Source organism: Geospiza fortis, unplaced genomic scaffold (genome assembly GCF_000277835.1).
Source record: "Geospiza fortis unplaced genomic scaffold, GeoFor_1.0 scaffold962, whole genome shotgun sequence".
Taxonomy (NCBI): domain Eukaryota; kingdom Metazoa; phylum Chordata; class Aves; order Passeriformes; family Thraupidae; genus Geospiza; species Geospiza fortis.
In genome coordinates, this window is record NW_005054620.1 from 225,762 (window position 1) to 243,615 (window position 17,854).

The following is a 17,854-nucleotide window of genomic DNA, read 5'->3' on the forward strand; positions in this document are numbered from 1 at the left end:
CTTTATTTTCTATTTTCTAATAAAAAATAGAAGTCTTTTTCTATGGCTGTTAAAAATGTGGTAAAGGACTGCAGTCAGAAATTTCATGCAACCGTATAAAAATCTGGCTGGTTCACTGTAGGATTGGCACCTGTGGAGCAATTGTTACAGAGAGACCTGCTGAAAAGAAGCTGCAGCATCCAGAACTTCTTCAAAGATATTCATGCCACCTGAGTTCAACTGATGTCAGTAGCAACCATGGAGAATAGAAATCAGTGTGTTTGTGTAGTCATCTCCCACACTCACAATGCTCCAGTTTCCCATCAGGAGAAAATTGGTGTTTGATATGGGACTTATCTTTAAGGAAACACTTTCTTCCTGATTACAGATTATTTCTGTGATGAAGACCCTACCTGTGATGATTGGCAAATTTTGCCTGTCAATCATTGCCTTCTCTTAAAAATTTCCCCCTTTTCTTCTGTTTTAATATTTGTTTGCTATATTGAGTACACTTTTGGCTACTTCCTGCTGCTGTCTCCTCTGCAGTAATACTCTTTTCTTGAGATGGAGAGGGTTTATGAAGGATTTAATAGTCAGGCATGTTTTGTCACCCTTAAATCATTCCTAAATGATTTCCATCACCACAGCAGGCAAAATTGATATTTTCATGTCTTATTTTGATTTTTGATTCTGGGGTGCTGTGTTTGCTGATGAAAAGTGGAATTGGCACCTCCAGCTGCAAATTTTAGAGAGAAGAATTAATGGTTTCCTCTGGTTTTAGGCTGGTGTGATTAGACAGTTATGAAGTTAGAGTAATGCATTGTAGACCAATGTTTTTTTTAATATATAATACACATAGTCCTCTCCCATCATACAAAACTGATACTTAATATATTAAAACTATACATACATGTTGCAATACCTTCTTTAAGTGAAAATTATTCATTTATTTAACTATTACTTAGTGTGTTTTGTCTAGTTGATTATTGAAAGATGATGGGAAGAGATCCTCAAACTTTAAACATGAGTATTTTGATTTTAGTTTTTTACAATTAATTGAGGAATATTTTGTCTTCATTGCAGGAACTAAGCATGGCAGTTACTCTTTCAAGAATTAAACTGAGTGAAAGGATGGCCGTGCTAATTTTCTTCTAGGTTATTTGCTTAGAACAACCAAAAAAAAAAAGTGAAAGAACTGCATTAGAAAATTTCTTATGTTGTGTAGTATTTATTTCCTCAAAATATTTTGTGGAGTGGAAAACATTTTAAAATGTTTTGATGTCACTGTGATACATACTACTGTAATAATATGAGAAAAAGATTTTCTGAAGATGTCTTTCATATCCCATTGTCTCTTCATTGTTCATAATAGTTTCAATTAGAATATTATCATTGGCTTAAGTTTCATAACACCTCTTTCAATTATTCCAGGAAATGTTTTATTTTTCAAGTTGGACTATTCCTCTGAAGCTAGAGGGGAAAAATAACTGAAGTGAATGGGTTGATATCTGAGATAAAATGATGAAATTCTGATTTCATTTGTTAAAATAAGATGTAATTTCTCTAATTTTGTAATTGTTTTTGGGACATTATAGTCCCTTACTAAGGTACATTGGGCAGAGACATTAAGTTGTTAATTTTCCCCATTATGGCAAGCAGCAAAATTATGTAGTGCACATTTTCAGTTTGTCAGGTTTCATTTTTAAGGTATAGTTTTTGCTCACACTGGGGCTATTCAAGGATAATTCCTTTTTTCTTCTGCTGTGAAAAATCTACTTCCTCAAGAATAGGCTGAAGGTTGGGTTTTCATCCCCTTTTCATGTAGTCTTTGACAGTGTTAGTTACTCATTCTTAACACTAAAATAGTAGGTGGTTAGATTTTGCAATCTTAATATGTCAATATTTACTTTTATCTATGAATTAAGGTAGCCTGTTAAGTAGGGAGCCTTGATGTAGTGAAGCTGAACTTACCTCCAGAGTAGCTGCTGTGTGTAAACTGAAGATACACCACATTTAGTAGAAATAGATGAGAGTGTAGCTTTAAAAAATAGTGCTGTGCACTTGTGCATTATTATGGTGTTTTTAATAGAAAGAGCTTCAAGCATGTCAGTTTCTTTCTCAGGCTGTGAAAAGCTTAATCTCATGTTCAGTAACACCGAAGTTATTACAAATACCAAATCATTTTGAACTAAATGGTCTCTCAAAATAAGGATTAAATTATTTGTAAATAAATGGGTGAATCTATATACCAGTGGAGCATGACACTAATTTCTGTATTGCTGTAACTGAACTACTTTGTCTGCAGTAGTTCGTTAGGCTTGAGCCTAATGGAAGACTGTTTTCTGTGGTACCTGTAAAAAAAATGAGCCAGTAAGAAGTTATTGGCATTCTGTTTACTTTATGCAGTTTTTAAAAAATCTCAGACAAAATGAAGTCAATTTCACTACTTTGGCATATCCTTAAATTAATCAGAGTGCCTGAGAATGGAAGTACCTATAAATGTGCTTAAACTACCCTGAAGTCAATCTTTGAGTATGTACGTAAAGTCAGGAGACCTGGATATTATTTCCTGGCTATGCAAGTCTACAGAGGCATTCTGTGCCATAAAAAGCTGCTGGCAACCAAGAACAGGGGTGTTCATGTTAATCAAGTCTTTCAGCACCAATACCAGAAGGGGATGACCCCACAAGGAGAGCCTACAGGAGAGCTGGAGAAGAACTTTTTACACACGCATGTAGTGATAGAATGAAGGGAAGTGGCTAAAAACTGAGGAAAAGGGTAGGTTTAGTTTAGATGTTAGGAAGAAATTCTTTACTGTGAGGGTGGTGAGGCACAGCAACATGTGGCCCAGAGGAGCTGTGGAAGCCCCATCCCTGGAAGTGTTTGAGGCCAAGCTGGATGTGGCTCTGCATAACTTGGTCTAGTGGAAGGTATCCATGTGTGTGGAGGAGAGGGGAGTTGGAACTAGATGATTTTTAAGATTCCTTCCAACACAAACCATTCTATGATTAGAAGCACTTAGCTTTCTGCCAAGATTTGAATTTGCAGAAGGAATGGTAGGATTTATTTTCATTTTGCTCATGTTACTGGCTTATAATTCTGACTGTGGAGTATAAGCTCAGTTTGCTTTAAAATTCTCCTCAGTCATGTTAGAAGGCTTTAGCAACTTTTATGAAGTTGGTAATGCAAATCTTTTGCTACCTAAAAAGGCACATGTTGCGCAGTTTTGTTGCTTTAAAAAAGTTCAAGCAGACAAACTAAACTGTAGCCCATTGACAGTGGAAGAGATACCGAATTGAAATAATACTGTTGAAAAACTGCATTTTACAGCTGGTTTTCAAAGATTACTATTATATGGTGATGTTACCACTTTTATTTACCAATTACTTTTAGGCTATACTGAAAACATTTGTTGTAGTACTAGTAGTAGACTTCTACAAATTGGATATGTTAGTTTGCCTATGCTATATGTTCCTTTCTCATCTGGGGCTTTCATAACCTTTTTTCCTTCAAAAGCATAAAACCACAGGACACTTGCTGCCAGTTTAGAATTGCTTCTGCATTCTCTCCCCACCGGGCTTGTTAAGCAGTTCAGCGTGGAATTGTGATTTTCTCCCTTTTTGGGTTTTAAGATGAAATACTGGTTTTGAGCATTCTTCTTGCTCTTTCCTAACTGCTAATCAGCTTTTGTCGCTCTGCCGGTAGAAATGCTCCTGATCATTTGCTTGCCAGAAAGGCTAATACTGGATATGACAGGATATTTATACCATTTTCCTGTAGCCAGGTTATCTGTAGTGGATTGTTAAGTAACATTTAACCTGCAGCACTGAATAATTGTCCACATATTTTGAATTAAGTATGTTTTCTGAATATTTATGTTCTGAAAGCAGAAAATCTTGCCAAGAAAAGGGTGAGCAAGAACTTGAACAAAAAAATTAGATCTTCATAACAGGTTAAATTTGATCTGTAAAGTAATTGGCTGTTTCATAACTGTCTAAATGCCTGGTGGTTATAAAAATCTCAGTGCTGTTGATTTTGTGTGTCCAAGTATTTCTCTAGTGTGGTTCTTGCAGGTTCATTGCTGTGTTGAGCAACTCATCGTTGCTCTTACTTTCCATGAGTCTGTGCTTAAAGCGCTTTCTAAGGAACAAACAGGTGCCAAATCATGAATGAGAAATAGTGGTTTGCATGGTATTAGGGCATCCTGCTGGCACTGTGGTAAAAAATAAGCTGCCACATCTGAGTGGCAGAGAGCCATATAATACTGGTTTTCTGTAGTTTCTGTAATGAAATGTTACAGCCCTTCTAGAATCAGATAATTACCTGTTTCTCTGCGTCTAGATTGAAGGCACTTGAGACAGTAGTTCATGTTCTGATTCAGGTTTTTAATATTTCTTATCAGTAAAATAGTCTCACAACCATGAGTTCCGCAGCTTTTCATTAGAAGGCACAAAATGGCTAACAGTCTCTTGTTACAAGGTCTTTTAACACTAAACTATCCAATTAATGACACCTAGATTATTTTCCCTTTTAACCCAATAACTGATCTCAAAGAGCCCCCATGGCAGACTTTTCTGCCCAGCCACCCAAATCCAAGAAGAAGGAAGAAGAAGCATGAAGAAGAAACCCTGGACAGCACCCTGTGCCCTCCATCTTGCTTCCATCCACAGCATACTAAAAAATCCCCAAACCTAAATTTCTCACCAAGTGATACACCTACACTACTCTCTATAATCTATTTCACACTTTTGTGGATTCTAGTCTATCTTAAAGTCTAGAAAACTTTCTCCACAAATGAGGGTCAAAGTCAGTGCTCCCCAGGACACCCCAGAGCAGACAGAGAAATATTCCTGGTTCCCTGGGTTTCCACAGGTAATTTACATGAAAATTGAAGTTTTCTTCTTTAAAATTAAAGCAAACTTCCAGTCTTTATGAGTGTAGAGACAGACAGGAGGTGTGATCTCAGTTTATCAGCCAAGACCAACTGAAAAATATCCTCTTTTCCTCCTCTGGTACTGAGTATTTAAGCCGCTTTTTTCTGTTGTTCTTTAAAAATACTGGACCCTGCTCCAGAAGTTTGGCTGAAGTTGGAGGTATTAGGGAAGAAATTTAAGGTGAATACATATTTTCTGAAATTCCATTCTACTTCATTGTCCCTGTTTCACAATACTTCCCCTTATTTTATTCCTTCAAATTAGGCCCTTGCCAACCATTTTTAGTGTCAGTTTCTTGTTCACTTGGGCTCTGTTCTTGCTTTTTCAGGTTGAAGTCCTGCAACATGCCTGTTATTGACTTTTGTTCTGCTTTCCTTCTCAAAGTTTTAGTCCTTCATTTTGAGTCTGACAGCCTCGTTCTTGTATAGTTGAGATGATTAGTCTGAATTTCGTTGCCAAAGAAGATTTGATTTCTCGTTGAAGAGTGTAAAATATATCTGTGTAGTTGAGAGAAGTATTTTTGACAACTAATATAGAAACTTGTCCTATTTGACAGACTTCTTGAATTTTTTCTCAGTTTAGATTTAATTTGTAATAATATTTATGGGCAGCAAAAAGTGGAAGTAAGGAACTGTGGTGAAGATATACTGGGAAGAGACAATAGAGTATGCCAAAACACAGTGGGTTGTAAGAGAAATGGTGGATTCTATGGGTGTTAATTTTGACTGTGTGAACCTTGATTTAGCTGGAGATTGTGCTTGAGGTTTATATCAGCTGTAAAGGCTGCCTTGACATTTAATGCACTGGGCTTTTTCAAGACAGTGACTTTCACACAGATATTTTGCCATAGTTATGTTAGATTGGTGATGTCTTGTCTTACTGTGTAAAATGCTATGCTCTACTGTTTAGCATGTCTGCTGGATAGGGCTTGAGTTGGAAAATCCAGTGTTTTACACTGGAAGAAAATTACTGTGGCTATCACGGACAGACCAGGTGATGTTTTTATGTACCTGTAAAGGTGCTGCTCATCTTCAGTTGAAGGGTCAGATCTTATAGCAGGAGAACTAGCTGCTTTTTGGTGTGGATCTGCCCTGGGACAGCTGTGGGTGGCCACTGAGAAGCCTTCTGGGTGAGGGAGTACAGAGCTAGTTCAACATGCAGTGATATCTTACCTCTTCTACAGCTGGTACAGAGTGAGTGCTGGAAGAGAGAGGTGCTTAAGTTCTCCCATGTCTGTGAGTCTCTAGTGCCATGGTAATCTCTTCAGAAGCCTGAATGAAACAAAATGGACAGAACAACAGAGGATTTACAGGGGTTGATGAAAGCTTCCTCATATCTTTATTGCCCTGACTTATTTGCCAGAGGGTTCATAAAACATATCTGAAGCATTTTCATATGTTCTTACTATTGGTTTGGCATAGTACTTATATTTATTTCCCTTTCTTTTTTCCAGCTTGCACCTGTTTACTTTTTGTTGTGTTTTTTTCCTAAACATATCTTTGAAGTTAAATAAGTGCCAGAGAGATCAGTGGGAATTTACAGAAATAAACAGTATATTTTCAACAGTGTTTAATGTTGCATTGACAAGGTAGCTTGAATATTTGTAACCTGCTGATAAGAAATTGTGAGAAGGAGGTCTACACTAGCTAAAAACACGGCTTTGTTTTCGTGCTAGGCATGGAGAAATACTTCTCCTCTGCCCCAGTAAGTGCTTTTCAGTTAGTATATCACAGATTCTGGCACTGTTCTTTCATCATTCTTTTTTCTGTAACAGGTTTTATACCAGAAGTAAAAATAATTTTATAGTCCTTTCATATTTGAAAAAAATTGCCCTAAAGTATGTACCACCTTGTGACTAACAAATAGTTTGCCTTGGCACAAATACCATGCAGAAATGTGTCACTACACTCAAAAGGTTAATTAACATTGCAAGATGTTGAATGTCTTCTAAGTAAACGAACACAACCATTGCCAGATACATGTTGCATTTTTCTTTCAAGGAAATGGACCATTTTGATGCCTCAGGCAGCATGCTATTTATTAATTAAAGCTTATTCTCATGCAAGTATATTTAAAACAGAAAACAATCATGACTCATACAGGAAAACAAAGTAATTTTTAAGGTAAAGCAATATGAAACAAGAGTTACAACTGCTCCTCAGCTATAAACTCAGGCCGGTCTGCTGCCGCATGCATTTGTTCTGAGCTCTCTACAGTACTCTGGGATAGATGTGTATTAGAAGTGAAATAGAAAACACAAACTTAATTTTTTTTTATATTAGGTGGTTTGTTCTTCTGTCTACACAGAGTATACAGTATTTAACAGCTTCAGTCTTAAAAGTCAGACTTTGTATATTGTTTTTGTCTCTAGTGGCATTGTCTTATGATCCTGGGTAAGCTGCTATCCTGTCTAAGGCTTGGTTTCTGTACTACAGTAATAAACTGTTTACGTAGCTGATAGAAAGTCCTTTCTAACATGAGGAGCAGAGGGCTTGTACCACAGTGACTGTAGTATGAAGAGCTGTCACATTCCAGAGCTCGATGTCTCTGGTTTTGTCCTTAGTGATGAGCTGTTCTATCAATAGGTTGTTTATGTTACCAGTTGCCTGCTTTGGCCTCCTTCCACCCCTGTAACCTGTACCTTAGGATCTGAGTCCTTTTCTGTTGACCATTATCAATTTTCTTAACTGAACTATACTTTTTTTCTTCTTGATAAAAACCCGTTATTTAGTTTGTTTTTTTTTTTTTTTATTTTTAAGGTACTATCTTTATACTCCTGAAAGAGTCAGAGTTAGTTTCTTAATTTCATTGAAGTTTGTGGAGAGAAAAATGTTTTCTAGTTCTGTCATTCTGGTATAATTTCCTGGAAAATAGGGGCAAGCACAGGGACTTAGCAGAGTTGTGCATTGGTGTGATTGACTTGAGCATTTACACAGAATCCACTCTAGATTGTTCTGTACTTTTGGGTCAGATGCGTTATACACTATTATTTTCACTATCCAAGATGTAATCAAGTTAGAGAAAATCAAAATCAAAGCAGAATTATGGTTAAAAATTCATCTGCTTTTATAAGTTATGTAACTTTTCTTTAAAACATCATCTAATTCATAAGCTGTGGGCCTACTGTTATTAAAGCTATGCTCAAAATGAAGTGGACTGGTCTTGGAACATCTTCACTGAGTCCCTTTATGTGGTCTGCATGCTTTCATGGATTTTATTAAGTGTAAACTTCCTTATTTTTATGACAAATTGAAGTTTGAGTGGTGCATTGATTGCAGAGCAGCTGGCAGACTGCAGGCTGACCTGCTGAAGTTCTTCCTGCTGTCCTGTTCCTATAGCTGTGCACAGTGTCAGTCTGAGGTGATGTCTTTCCCTTAGCTGTGGTCTTGTCTAAACTCCCTAACCATCTTGTACTGGCCTTGGTGGTTAAGATATATCATGATACATAGTTTTCCTTCTGGTATGCGTAGATATGTGGTGGCCAGTGTTTGTTACATAGTTCTGCTATTCATCCTGCATACAGATAAATGCAGTATAAAGTATATTAGTTTGTAAGTGTAAATCGTATAGCTGCAAGAAATTTTCGAAGTTCTGTCCTTGAGCTGTGTCCATGGGAGGAGCTCCCTTTCCTATCTTTCATCTAGAGATTACTGTCACTGTAGGATGCAGGGCTTGTATTGCTGTTCACAGTACAAGGCCTTTGGCATGGCTTTATTCTGTTAATGATTTTAGCTGAATTTAGCTATTAGATTGGTAAGAGATTAATGAAGATGTGGCACTATTTCACTTTTCCAAATCAGTCACAATATTTATTAGAAGAGGGGAAACCCTAGATAAAAAAGAATTTGTGTGTAAATTATCTTGGCAGATGGTAAGAGTGTATTTCTACTTCTTACTATTCACTAAGGCCAGGAAGATCACTTTGTGGAAGCCTTGTGGTTCTGTTGTTGTGTACTTCATTTGTGTATGAGCTGTACCTTAATAATGCTTGAATATAACTTCACATGAAAAAAGAATTTGAACTGTATTTTAAAAAAATTCTATTAAAAATTCTATTGCTCACATGCTTACCTGGGTTTTGTCCTTTCAGCATTAATGATTCAAAAAGCAAAATTATTTTTGTCGTTAAGATCTGCATATGGTACAACACACATGAGTAGATCTGTGGATTAAGAAATCACCATTTTTAGGTGGTTTACTATTTACTGGGTTTTTTTCTTTTTCCTGAAAGTAAAATAAATATGAAATTGAATCTGCAACTTTGCTGATAAACTTCCCCAAGAAGAGGAAGCTACTGTATTCTGGATCTGTAGTTTTGTTCTATGGATTGGGTCCATCAGATCTGAGACACAGGAAATTGCTCTATTTGAGTGGTAGTAGGCAGTTTGAATGGTAATTTTGATAAGGGAGAAGCACATCTGTCCTGGAGTCCAAGGTAATTTGAGGGAAATTGTATACAAATATTATGCATTGTATGCAAATATTTAGCATTTGTAGACTGTGACACTGTGTTCACTGACAGACCACTGGCAGGTCTGAGGGTTGACGTCAGTGCTTCTGTACCATCTGATTGTCATCTAAACTTGTGTTTTGTAGCTTGAAACAGTTGGATGGCAGCTTAATCTTCAAATGGCGGAGTCCATGCAAGCAAAGCTGAAGTCTCCTCAAGCTGTGCTAGAGCTGGGAGTGAGCAATGAAGATTCAAAGGTAAGAAATATAAGTCAGCAGAGCTGGAATGAGTTGTCATGGTGACCTTATGTTGAAGTTCTTTTAAAGGCATCCATTGGAACTCTTAATTGTTGTTATTCTTGTCATTATTTTCGTTTTTGTATTTCATATAAGTTATAGCAAACTTTTGGAATTGTGAAATACTGATATAATAGCATAAATATTCAGCAGACTGAGAGCTGTGTTACCAGCTCTCTGGGCTGTAACAGGAGAAATAGGGAGTATGGTTATTTTAGGTCTCTAAAGTTTTTGTAGATAGTATATTTTTTATCACATAGCATGTGATGTCTTGTGCTTTTAATACATAGTAGGTTGCAGCTTTCTACCATGTGTGTAGTTATGTAAGACATTGCTCATCACTTGCAACTTTTCTGTGCTATTGATGTATATATGTGAATGATGACACTATATGAGGCCACAGAAACCCAGTATTTGGAGGTTTTAAGGTAGAGTCTTAAGTTCAAGGATTCTAGTGAGTTGGTGGCATATCAGAATCCAAACTCCCTAAACAACATAATTTTTTATTCATAAAATCTGTGTCTTTGGTTAGCTGGCATGTTTCAAATTAGACACATGATTTGCTTTTAACCTTATCTTGCTAATGGAAATTGAAATTTATTTCTGTGGTGTCTGTCAGAATGCTTACCTATGAAAAATTCAGTATAAGGAGTTTGAGGGGAGAAATCAGAACTCACTGCTGCTTTAGCATTGCATTTAATTCAGTAATTTAACTAATGGGAGTGGAATTTCTGATTTATGGTGAAATAAAAGAGAATACACAGCTTAAGTTTGTGCTTCTCACTAAGACTTGCAGCAGTTGTATTTTTTCAGCAATTCATTGCTGCAGATACAGGAACTGGACAAAATTTTATGCCCAAGCTACATTGATGAGCATTGAATACAGATTCAGTTCTTATGGCATAACTATTAAAAAATATGGACAGAAAAATGTCACTTTCATGTAAGACAGAAAGTTCTGTTTCTTGTACAAACAGAATTCATATAGTGGACTTTTTATACTGTTTCCTCTCTTACTTCTTTTTGTGGATATGTTTGGATACCAAGATCAGAATTACTTTGAGATAATTACAAGCCTAGAATAAACTATGGTGGGCATTTAGATGAAACAATGCAACAAGAAAACTGATGCTCTCACAGTACAGACATTAAAATTTAAAAATCTGGGTTGGTGTGGAGATCACTACAGGATTACTTCCTAGTACATAAGATTGACTAATATTTGCTTAGTGTTGGTAATTTTTCTGTTGTATCTTGCATCTTTGTGATCTCTTGGTGCATTAAGTATTGCATCTGAAAATTGTAGCTACAGGATACCTCTTCTTTTCCTCTATGAAATTGTGTGTGCCTTTCAGGCGGAAATGTGGTGTAAATTTAAAATGTATATTCTTAATGATTGGATTATTTTTTCACTTTTTTTTCATAATTCATGGATATAATGACTTGATTTTTTTTTCAGGAAAGACAAAATGCTCTTACAGAGGAGCTTTTATGGTCTGGCTCATTAGGGGGCAGTAGTGCTCTTTGTCACCCTGGTTCTTTGCTTTTTTTGAGATAATACTCAGAATCAATTCTGAAGTCAGTCATTGTGGGAAGTGTTTAAGTGTTTACATTTCTAATCTGTATATGACAATAGAAGTTTCTTTTGTGCATAGAAAAAATAAAGCCTATTAATAAAAAAACCATACTGAGCAAGGCAGATGAAATGGGCTATTATTTTCACTTTTGCTAACTAAAATTAATTATACCATACATTTGTGTTTACTACAAATTACACTACTTGAACATTTTAACTGTTCTTATTCACAAGATGACATTTAAAATTAATATTTAAATTATCTCTTCAGGAAAGGTAATCATAAAACCTGTGGCTATATGGATGTTACTTGTGTGTTGAGAAATAAAAATAAGTCCGGTATATGCTGTATAAATATTTATAGAGTACATTTTGTCAGCTTCAGATGAAATACAGAGTCCCAGAGGAATAAATCCATCGTAATGCAAAAGTAGGGTGTTCTTTATTTCTTTCAGGTGGTTCAAGCTACTAGTGACATTTGCACTTCCCAGGAAATAAACTACTTGTGACTAGCAAGAGTTGTGATCAGAGCTCATGATTTTTGTTAAACTGTTTTTACAGGGTTTTGTTACAGATTTGCTGTTTGCTTATATTCAGGCATGGAACTATGCTTGTGTTAGCCCCAGTGTGAGCAGGGGGGTGGATGATGTGGGCTGCCAGACACAGCCTTCCAGCCCAAGTTGTCCTGTGATCTAGGCTGCTTTGGTTGCTGCTGATGTTTTGTATGAGAAAGAGAAAAAAAGGAACTTCCAATTAAAAATCCAATTAACAGTGTTTTATTACAATGATTAATTTTTTCAAATGTATAATTCATCTCAGAATCTGAGAGAAGTGAAATGTCAATGAACTAGACACATGAAACAAACTGGTGTAATAGGAAACATATTTTTGATTTGCAAGATCCCTTTGCTTCCCTTATGACATTTTGATGAGTTTAGGTGGCATTTGAGAACTAATGTGTAACTTAGCAGCTGTGTATAACGTTTTTTTTTAATTGTAAATTTGGTTTCAGATTTTTGGACTGTTGATAGCAACATGACAGTCTGGAGAGTCTGTACAGGGTATCATTATTTTTGTGGCTATAGATTCAATTGACCAGTAGAAGGAGCACAAATTAACATGACAATTTAGAGTGTTGTTAATTTAGATTTTTTGATTTGCAAACAAAGACTGATGCCAAAAAGTGCTGGTTTTTTTTAGTATTTCTTTCCTCCAGTAATCTATTTGGTAATTGTTCACACAGACACACACTCTCACATTCCTTCCCACTGTTAATAGCAGTAATTCCTTAGGCTATCTAGTCCAGACTTTTTTACATAACTGTGATAAATTTCTATAACTGTAGGAGAAGCCACATAAATAAATAAATAATAAAATCAAAGTGTGTAGAAAGATTGAAGGGCTTTGGAAATGTCACACAATTGGTGCTGAATATCTTCACAGAGGAATATGGGAAGTAGGAGTGTGTTCTTAAAGAGTGGTTGCTATTACTCATCATTAACAGGATACAGTAAGGCACATTACTATATAAGGTATTTGTTACTGTGTATTTTCACACATGATCTGTAGTTACCATTTATGCTTGAAAATCGTTAGGATAAATAAATTATTCTTGCCCAGTGTTGTCTATCGATAGTTATCCAATTTTCTTCTGTAAATCCACTCCACAGATTTTATTAGATTCATTTATCTAATTGGAATTTGTCCTATGGAAGGCTTTGCTCTTTTCTTATTTTCCTTCTCCTTATTTAATCTGTGAATTTATTCTTAACCATAAAGAACTTCTTGGGGGAGCTCTGTTTCTCAGTATAAATACTATGTAGATATTCCTTGTGAAAAATCAATATTTTGCTTCTTTTGTTCCTTCTCTATAGATGTATATGAAGAATTTTTACAGGATTTTGCCTGCTAATGCAAGACAAAAAAAGTAACTGATAATTGTGCTGGTTTGCTGAACCTGGTAGTGTAATACTTTTGGCGAAAGACAGATAATATTATCCTGCTTTACTTTTATTTCCTTTTAAATAATTTCCCGTAACATCATGATGCTTTAACAGGGGAATGTGACACATGAGAGACTGCAACAAATTAAGAGAGATGGGCAATAACTAACCAAATGTATTTTAATCAGGACAAACGCCAGATTCTGCACCTTGGCTGGGGCAACCCTGGGTTTGTGGACAGACTGGGGAATGAGATGCTGAACAGCAACTCTTTGAAAAGTGATGTGGGGGTTGATGGAAGTTGAATCTGAGCCAGCAGTGTCCTGGTAGCCAGGAGGGCTAAGTGTGTCCTGGAGAGCATCAGGGACAGCATGGCCTGCTGGGCGAGGGAGGGGATTGTCCCAGTCTGCTCTGCACTGGGGCAATCTCACCTGAGTCCTGGAGGCAGTTTTGAGTGCCACCATATAAAATAGATACTAATTTATTATAGAATGCCCATGGGAGTGCAGCAAAGATGGTAAAGGGCCTAGAGGTGAACTTCTATGAGCTATGAAGTTCTATGAAGTTCTGTGAGCTTCAGATGAAGTTGCTTGCTCTGTTCTGCCTGGAGAAGGAGAGAGTGAGGAGACATAACAGTCCAGAGCTTCCTTGTGAACGGAGAGGAGGGGCAGACACTGGTGTCTTCTCTGTGGTGGCAGTGACAGAACCTGAGTGAACATTGTGAGGCTGTGTTGAGGGAGATTTGGGCTGGATATTAGTAAAAGGTTGTTCACCCAGGGGGTGGTTGGGCCCTGGAACAGGCTGCCGATGGAAGTAGGCACAGTGCCAAGCCTGACAGAGCTGAAGAAGCTTTTGGACAATGTTCTCAGACATGTGGTCTGACTCCTGGGGCTCTGAAGGGCCAGGAGTTGGAGTTGGACATTCATAATCCTTGTGGGTCACTTCCAGCTCAGGATATTCTATGATTCTATGAAAATCAAACAGTAGTCTGATTACATTTGAAACTGAGGTGATACTGCATATTTATCATTCCACTGAGTAAGTAGAAATCTAGAAACGTGGAATTATTATATTTTACTTGTTAAAATAATAGTATATGTGTTGGGCTTTTTTTCCTCCGTTTTTTTACAGACTTACTATATATTTCTGGACAGTGAACAAAATTTATACCTTTTTGCTCTGTTCACTTCAATAAGTACACCATTCTACTTTCTGAGTTTGCCATTGTGATTACTTTTCCCATCTGTTACAAAAAAACCACCAAAGCAAAGTAAATGAGAAATCTTCTATCAGAGCTACATCAGTTACTTAATTCACACTATAGATTCTCTGCAGCCTGTATGGCATGCAGGCAGGACCTGCACATTGATCAATGTGTAAGGAAATATGGTGGTACTTCCCTTTCCTCCTCAGTTTAGCCCTTTGTTTTACTCTGAAAAGAATCTGTGTTTGTGGAGTGGCACAACATTGGGAGTTGGTGGATGCTAGTAATTTGATCCCACTTCTGAGATGTAGGAGGTGACAGAGTTGAGCATGTTCTCCTTTCGTCATGTCAGTCCTTGCCTTTGGGGATGATGCATTTATGTGGCCTTTTTGTTTTTTCTTCAAAATTTTTATCTGTAGGGCCTTCAAAAAGAGGACACTTGAAACTAATAATGCTGAAAGAACTGTGATGAGGTCCAAAGCTGCAACAATTGTAAATTGCTTCCAACGTTCATCAGTTCCCTCTCAACCACTTTCTTTTCTGATGAGAACATCACCCTTTTCCTTCTCAGAGCACAAACAGCCTTGTAGGTACACCCTGGAACTAAGCTTAGTTTTCTCATCAAGTGTATTTGTAAGTCTCTAACAATTGCAAAAAGAAAGTAGGACAGGCCTTGAATGAATGCAAAAATATTTAAGGATTAGATTGAGAGAAAAGGGTTTCTTCATTCCTATTTGGCGGAGTTAATTGGAGACCTGGATAGCCTCAAACAGCACAGTCCTGGTACAAGGTTTTTCTGTGCTTCTGAACAGGCAGTGTTGCTGCTTTTGGCAAGGTGTACATCATTAACTGAGTTTTGTTCTGCGTATTAAACCCTAATAAATAGTGCTGCTGTTAAGAAAGAAGAAAGTTCCCTAAGAGGAGGTTTCAGAATATGAGAAAGGTCCTCATATTTGTAGGAGTAGTAGTAAGAAAGACAGTATAATCTTGAGTGTGGGGAAAAACACAGAAAAATGAGCCTGAAATTTATAACTTGATTCCAGCAGTCAAATTGCTACGGACAGATGACAGAAATTTAATTGCTCCACCATGAGTGACGGAAATTCCGCACTTACAATGAAGAGCAAATCCTGCATTAGACTGTTTGGTTTTGATCTATGATAGCTATTACCTCTGATTAAATCCATTTAAATAGAGGAAAAAATGAATCTGTGGTCTGGAATTTTTGAAATACTGAGAGGGTTTGTTTTTTTCTTACCAGCATAGAAATGGATGCCCGTGTAACCTGTGTTCTGTAAGTTTGGTGTAGTTTGACATTTTTCTTAGTAACCATTTGTCACAGGGTGTGTCTCCAGGAGTATGCACTCACCTCTGGCAATTCTACTGCAGCATGTACTTAATTATCTGACTTCATGTGTGATTTTATATTATTTAATTATCCAGCTTGTAGTAAGGATCTCTTTTCAGTATACTTACATTTCTTTCATGTGGCTATATGCAAAATATATGAATACAGACTATATCACATAAATTTACAAACCCTGTAACTGGTTACAGCCTCTACACATGCTCTGCTCATGGCAGAACATTCTTAGGACTTTCTTCCTGTCTCTTTGTGTCTTGGAACTAAAGAAGATGATGGTGCCAGTGGACTGTAGTTGGTTGCAGCCTTGGGCAACAATGGCCTACAGTTAGAAATGAATCTTTTGTGCAGGAGTAAATTTAATCGTCTGTAGTATGTAACTGTACTGTTGTCAGTCCCAATAAACAGCAGAAAAGTAGTTCAAATACTGAAGTTTAAGCTTGGTGACCATTTCATTGCCAGGCAGAGTTAAACTTTAGGGCCTTGAGGGAGTTCAAAAACATAAAGATATGGTGAGCTTTTCTTATTTAATGCAGTTGTTCATAGCATCTTTTTTCTTAGAAAACTTGTTTCCTGTTTGCCCCAAACTGGTTTTGTAGTCCTGGTATTTCAGTCTTTTCAGATGAAGAAGAAATCCCTGGGATTCATGGCAAATTCTCAGGCATTTATATATTTTCTTGCCTGTTAGTCTCAGAAGGTATGCAGTGCTTTAACAGATGAACTGTTACTTTTATTTGTATGTAGCAATGGAAGATAACCGTATTTATTCAGTACTTTTGCTATGCTTTTGCAGAACTTCTGGACATTATTTTTCCCTCTGCTTTTTCTGAGACAATAAGCTCTATGGTACCTTCGCAAATATGTAAAAAACCACCATCTCTCCCATGTCTATTTCTTACCAGCTCTATGGTAGAAAGATAAGGTAGTCTAAGAAATGGGTGAGGTTAGGGAGAGATCAATTTGAAAGTTGGACTTGCTCTAACAGAAAATCTAATGTTACTAATATTGCTCTTCTGCCTTTTGCTCTGTAACACTGATTTTGACTCCTGCCTTTGAGAATTGAAGGTGGAGGCAGAAGTAGACAAAGTATAACAAAAAGAGGGGCAACAGAGCTGTGAAGGGTCTGGAGTCTGATGAGAAGGGCTGAGGGATGTGGGGATGTTCAGCCTGGGGAAAAGGAAGTCAAGGGGAGACTTGATGGCCCTCTACAGCTACCTGAAAGGTCATAGCCAGGTAGGGATCAGTCTCTTCTTCCAGGCAAGACAGGACAAGAAGAAATGATCTCAGTTTGCACCAGGTTTAGACTGGATACTAGGAAAAATACCTTCACTTAAAGCGTAGTTCACATTGCATATGAAACTGCTTAATTTGGGTTAAGAAATTACAGATTCTATTACTGTGTAAAATAAGTTAAGTAAAAATACTGTGTGGCCCAAATGAGAAAAACTGATCCGTGTCAGAGCATTTGCATCTTGGCAGGGTAAGGCCCCACAGCTTACTTTGGGACCACTTTGGGACTGTGCATCCTGTACCTACTCATGTTTCCTCCTCCATACACAATCTGTCACATGTCTTATGGAAAGATATGTGGTTGTCTTTTCTTCCTGATAATGTCAATACTCATATCAGAAGAGGCTGTGAAAACAGTTGAATGGGTGACAAGGAGCAGCTGCCAAATCAATTCAATTCCGTGCAGATCACGCCTTGCTTTTGTGTCGTGTACCTTTAAAAAGCATTATGGTGAGGAGGGCCATTTCCAGTTACTCTGTTGGTTCATACCTTGCCAGCAGTTCTGTCTTGCTTAGACTATTACAAACTAATTAGGTGTTTTATGTGACAGGCATCTCACCAGGTCTGCTCAGAGCAGTGTAGAAGGAGCCCACACTTCTTCATTTGCATTCAGTTTACATTTCTGTTCACCATTGTAATTTTCTCCTGTGCTTTACTTTTTCTTTGTCAGTTCTTTAAATTAATTGTTTTGTGAGTTTTGGTACAAAATGGTACTGTCAAAGAAAAGTAATCTTGTGGTAATGAGTTTCAAACCAAGCATCTTTGGGTTAATAGCATGGTTTTGGATTTAAAAGCAGTTTTATTGTACACTTTGTCAAA

The 17,854-nt window shown here is 37.0% G+C and overlaps 1 protein-coding gene across 1 annotated transcript in view; it reads left to right on the forward strand.

Annotated features, from left to right (window-relative positions):
• Positions 1–17,854, forward strand: part of COMMD10 (COMM domain containing 10) — a 121,765-nt gene that overhangs the window by 23,424 nt on the left and 80,487 nt on the right. The window contains exon 5 of the mRNA XM_014310987.2: positions 9,510–9,620. Coding sequence (XP_014166462.1) covers positions 9,510–9,620 — 111 coding nt within the window. The remainder of the gene's footprint in view (positions 1–9,509; positions 9,621–17,854) is intronic.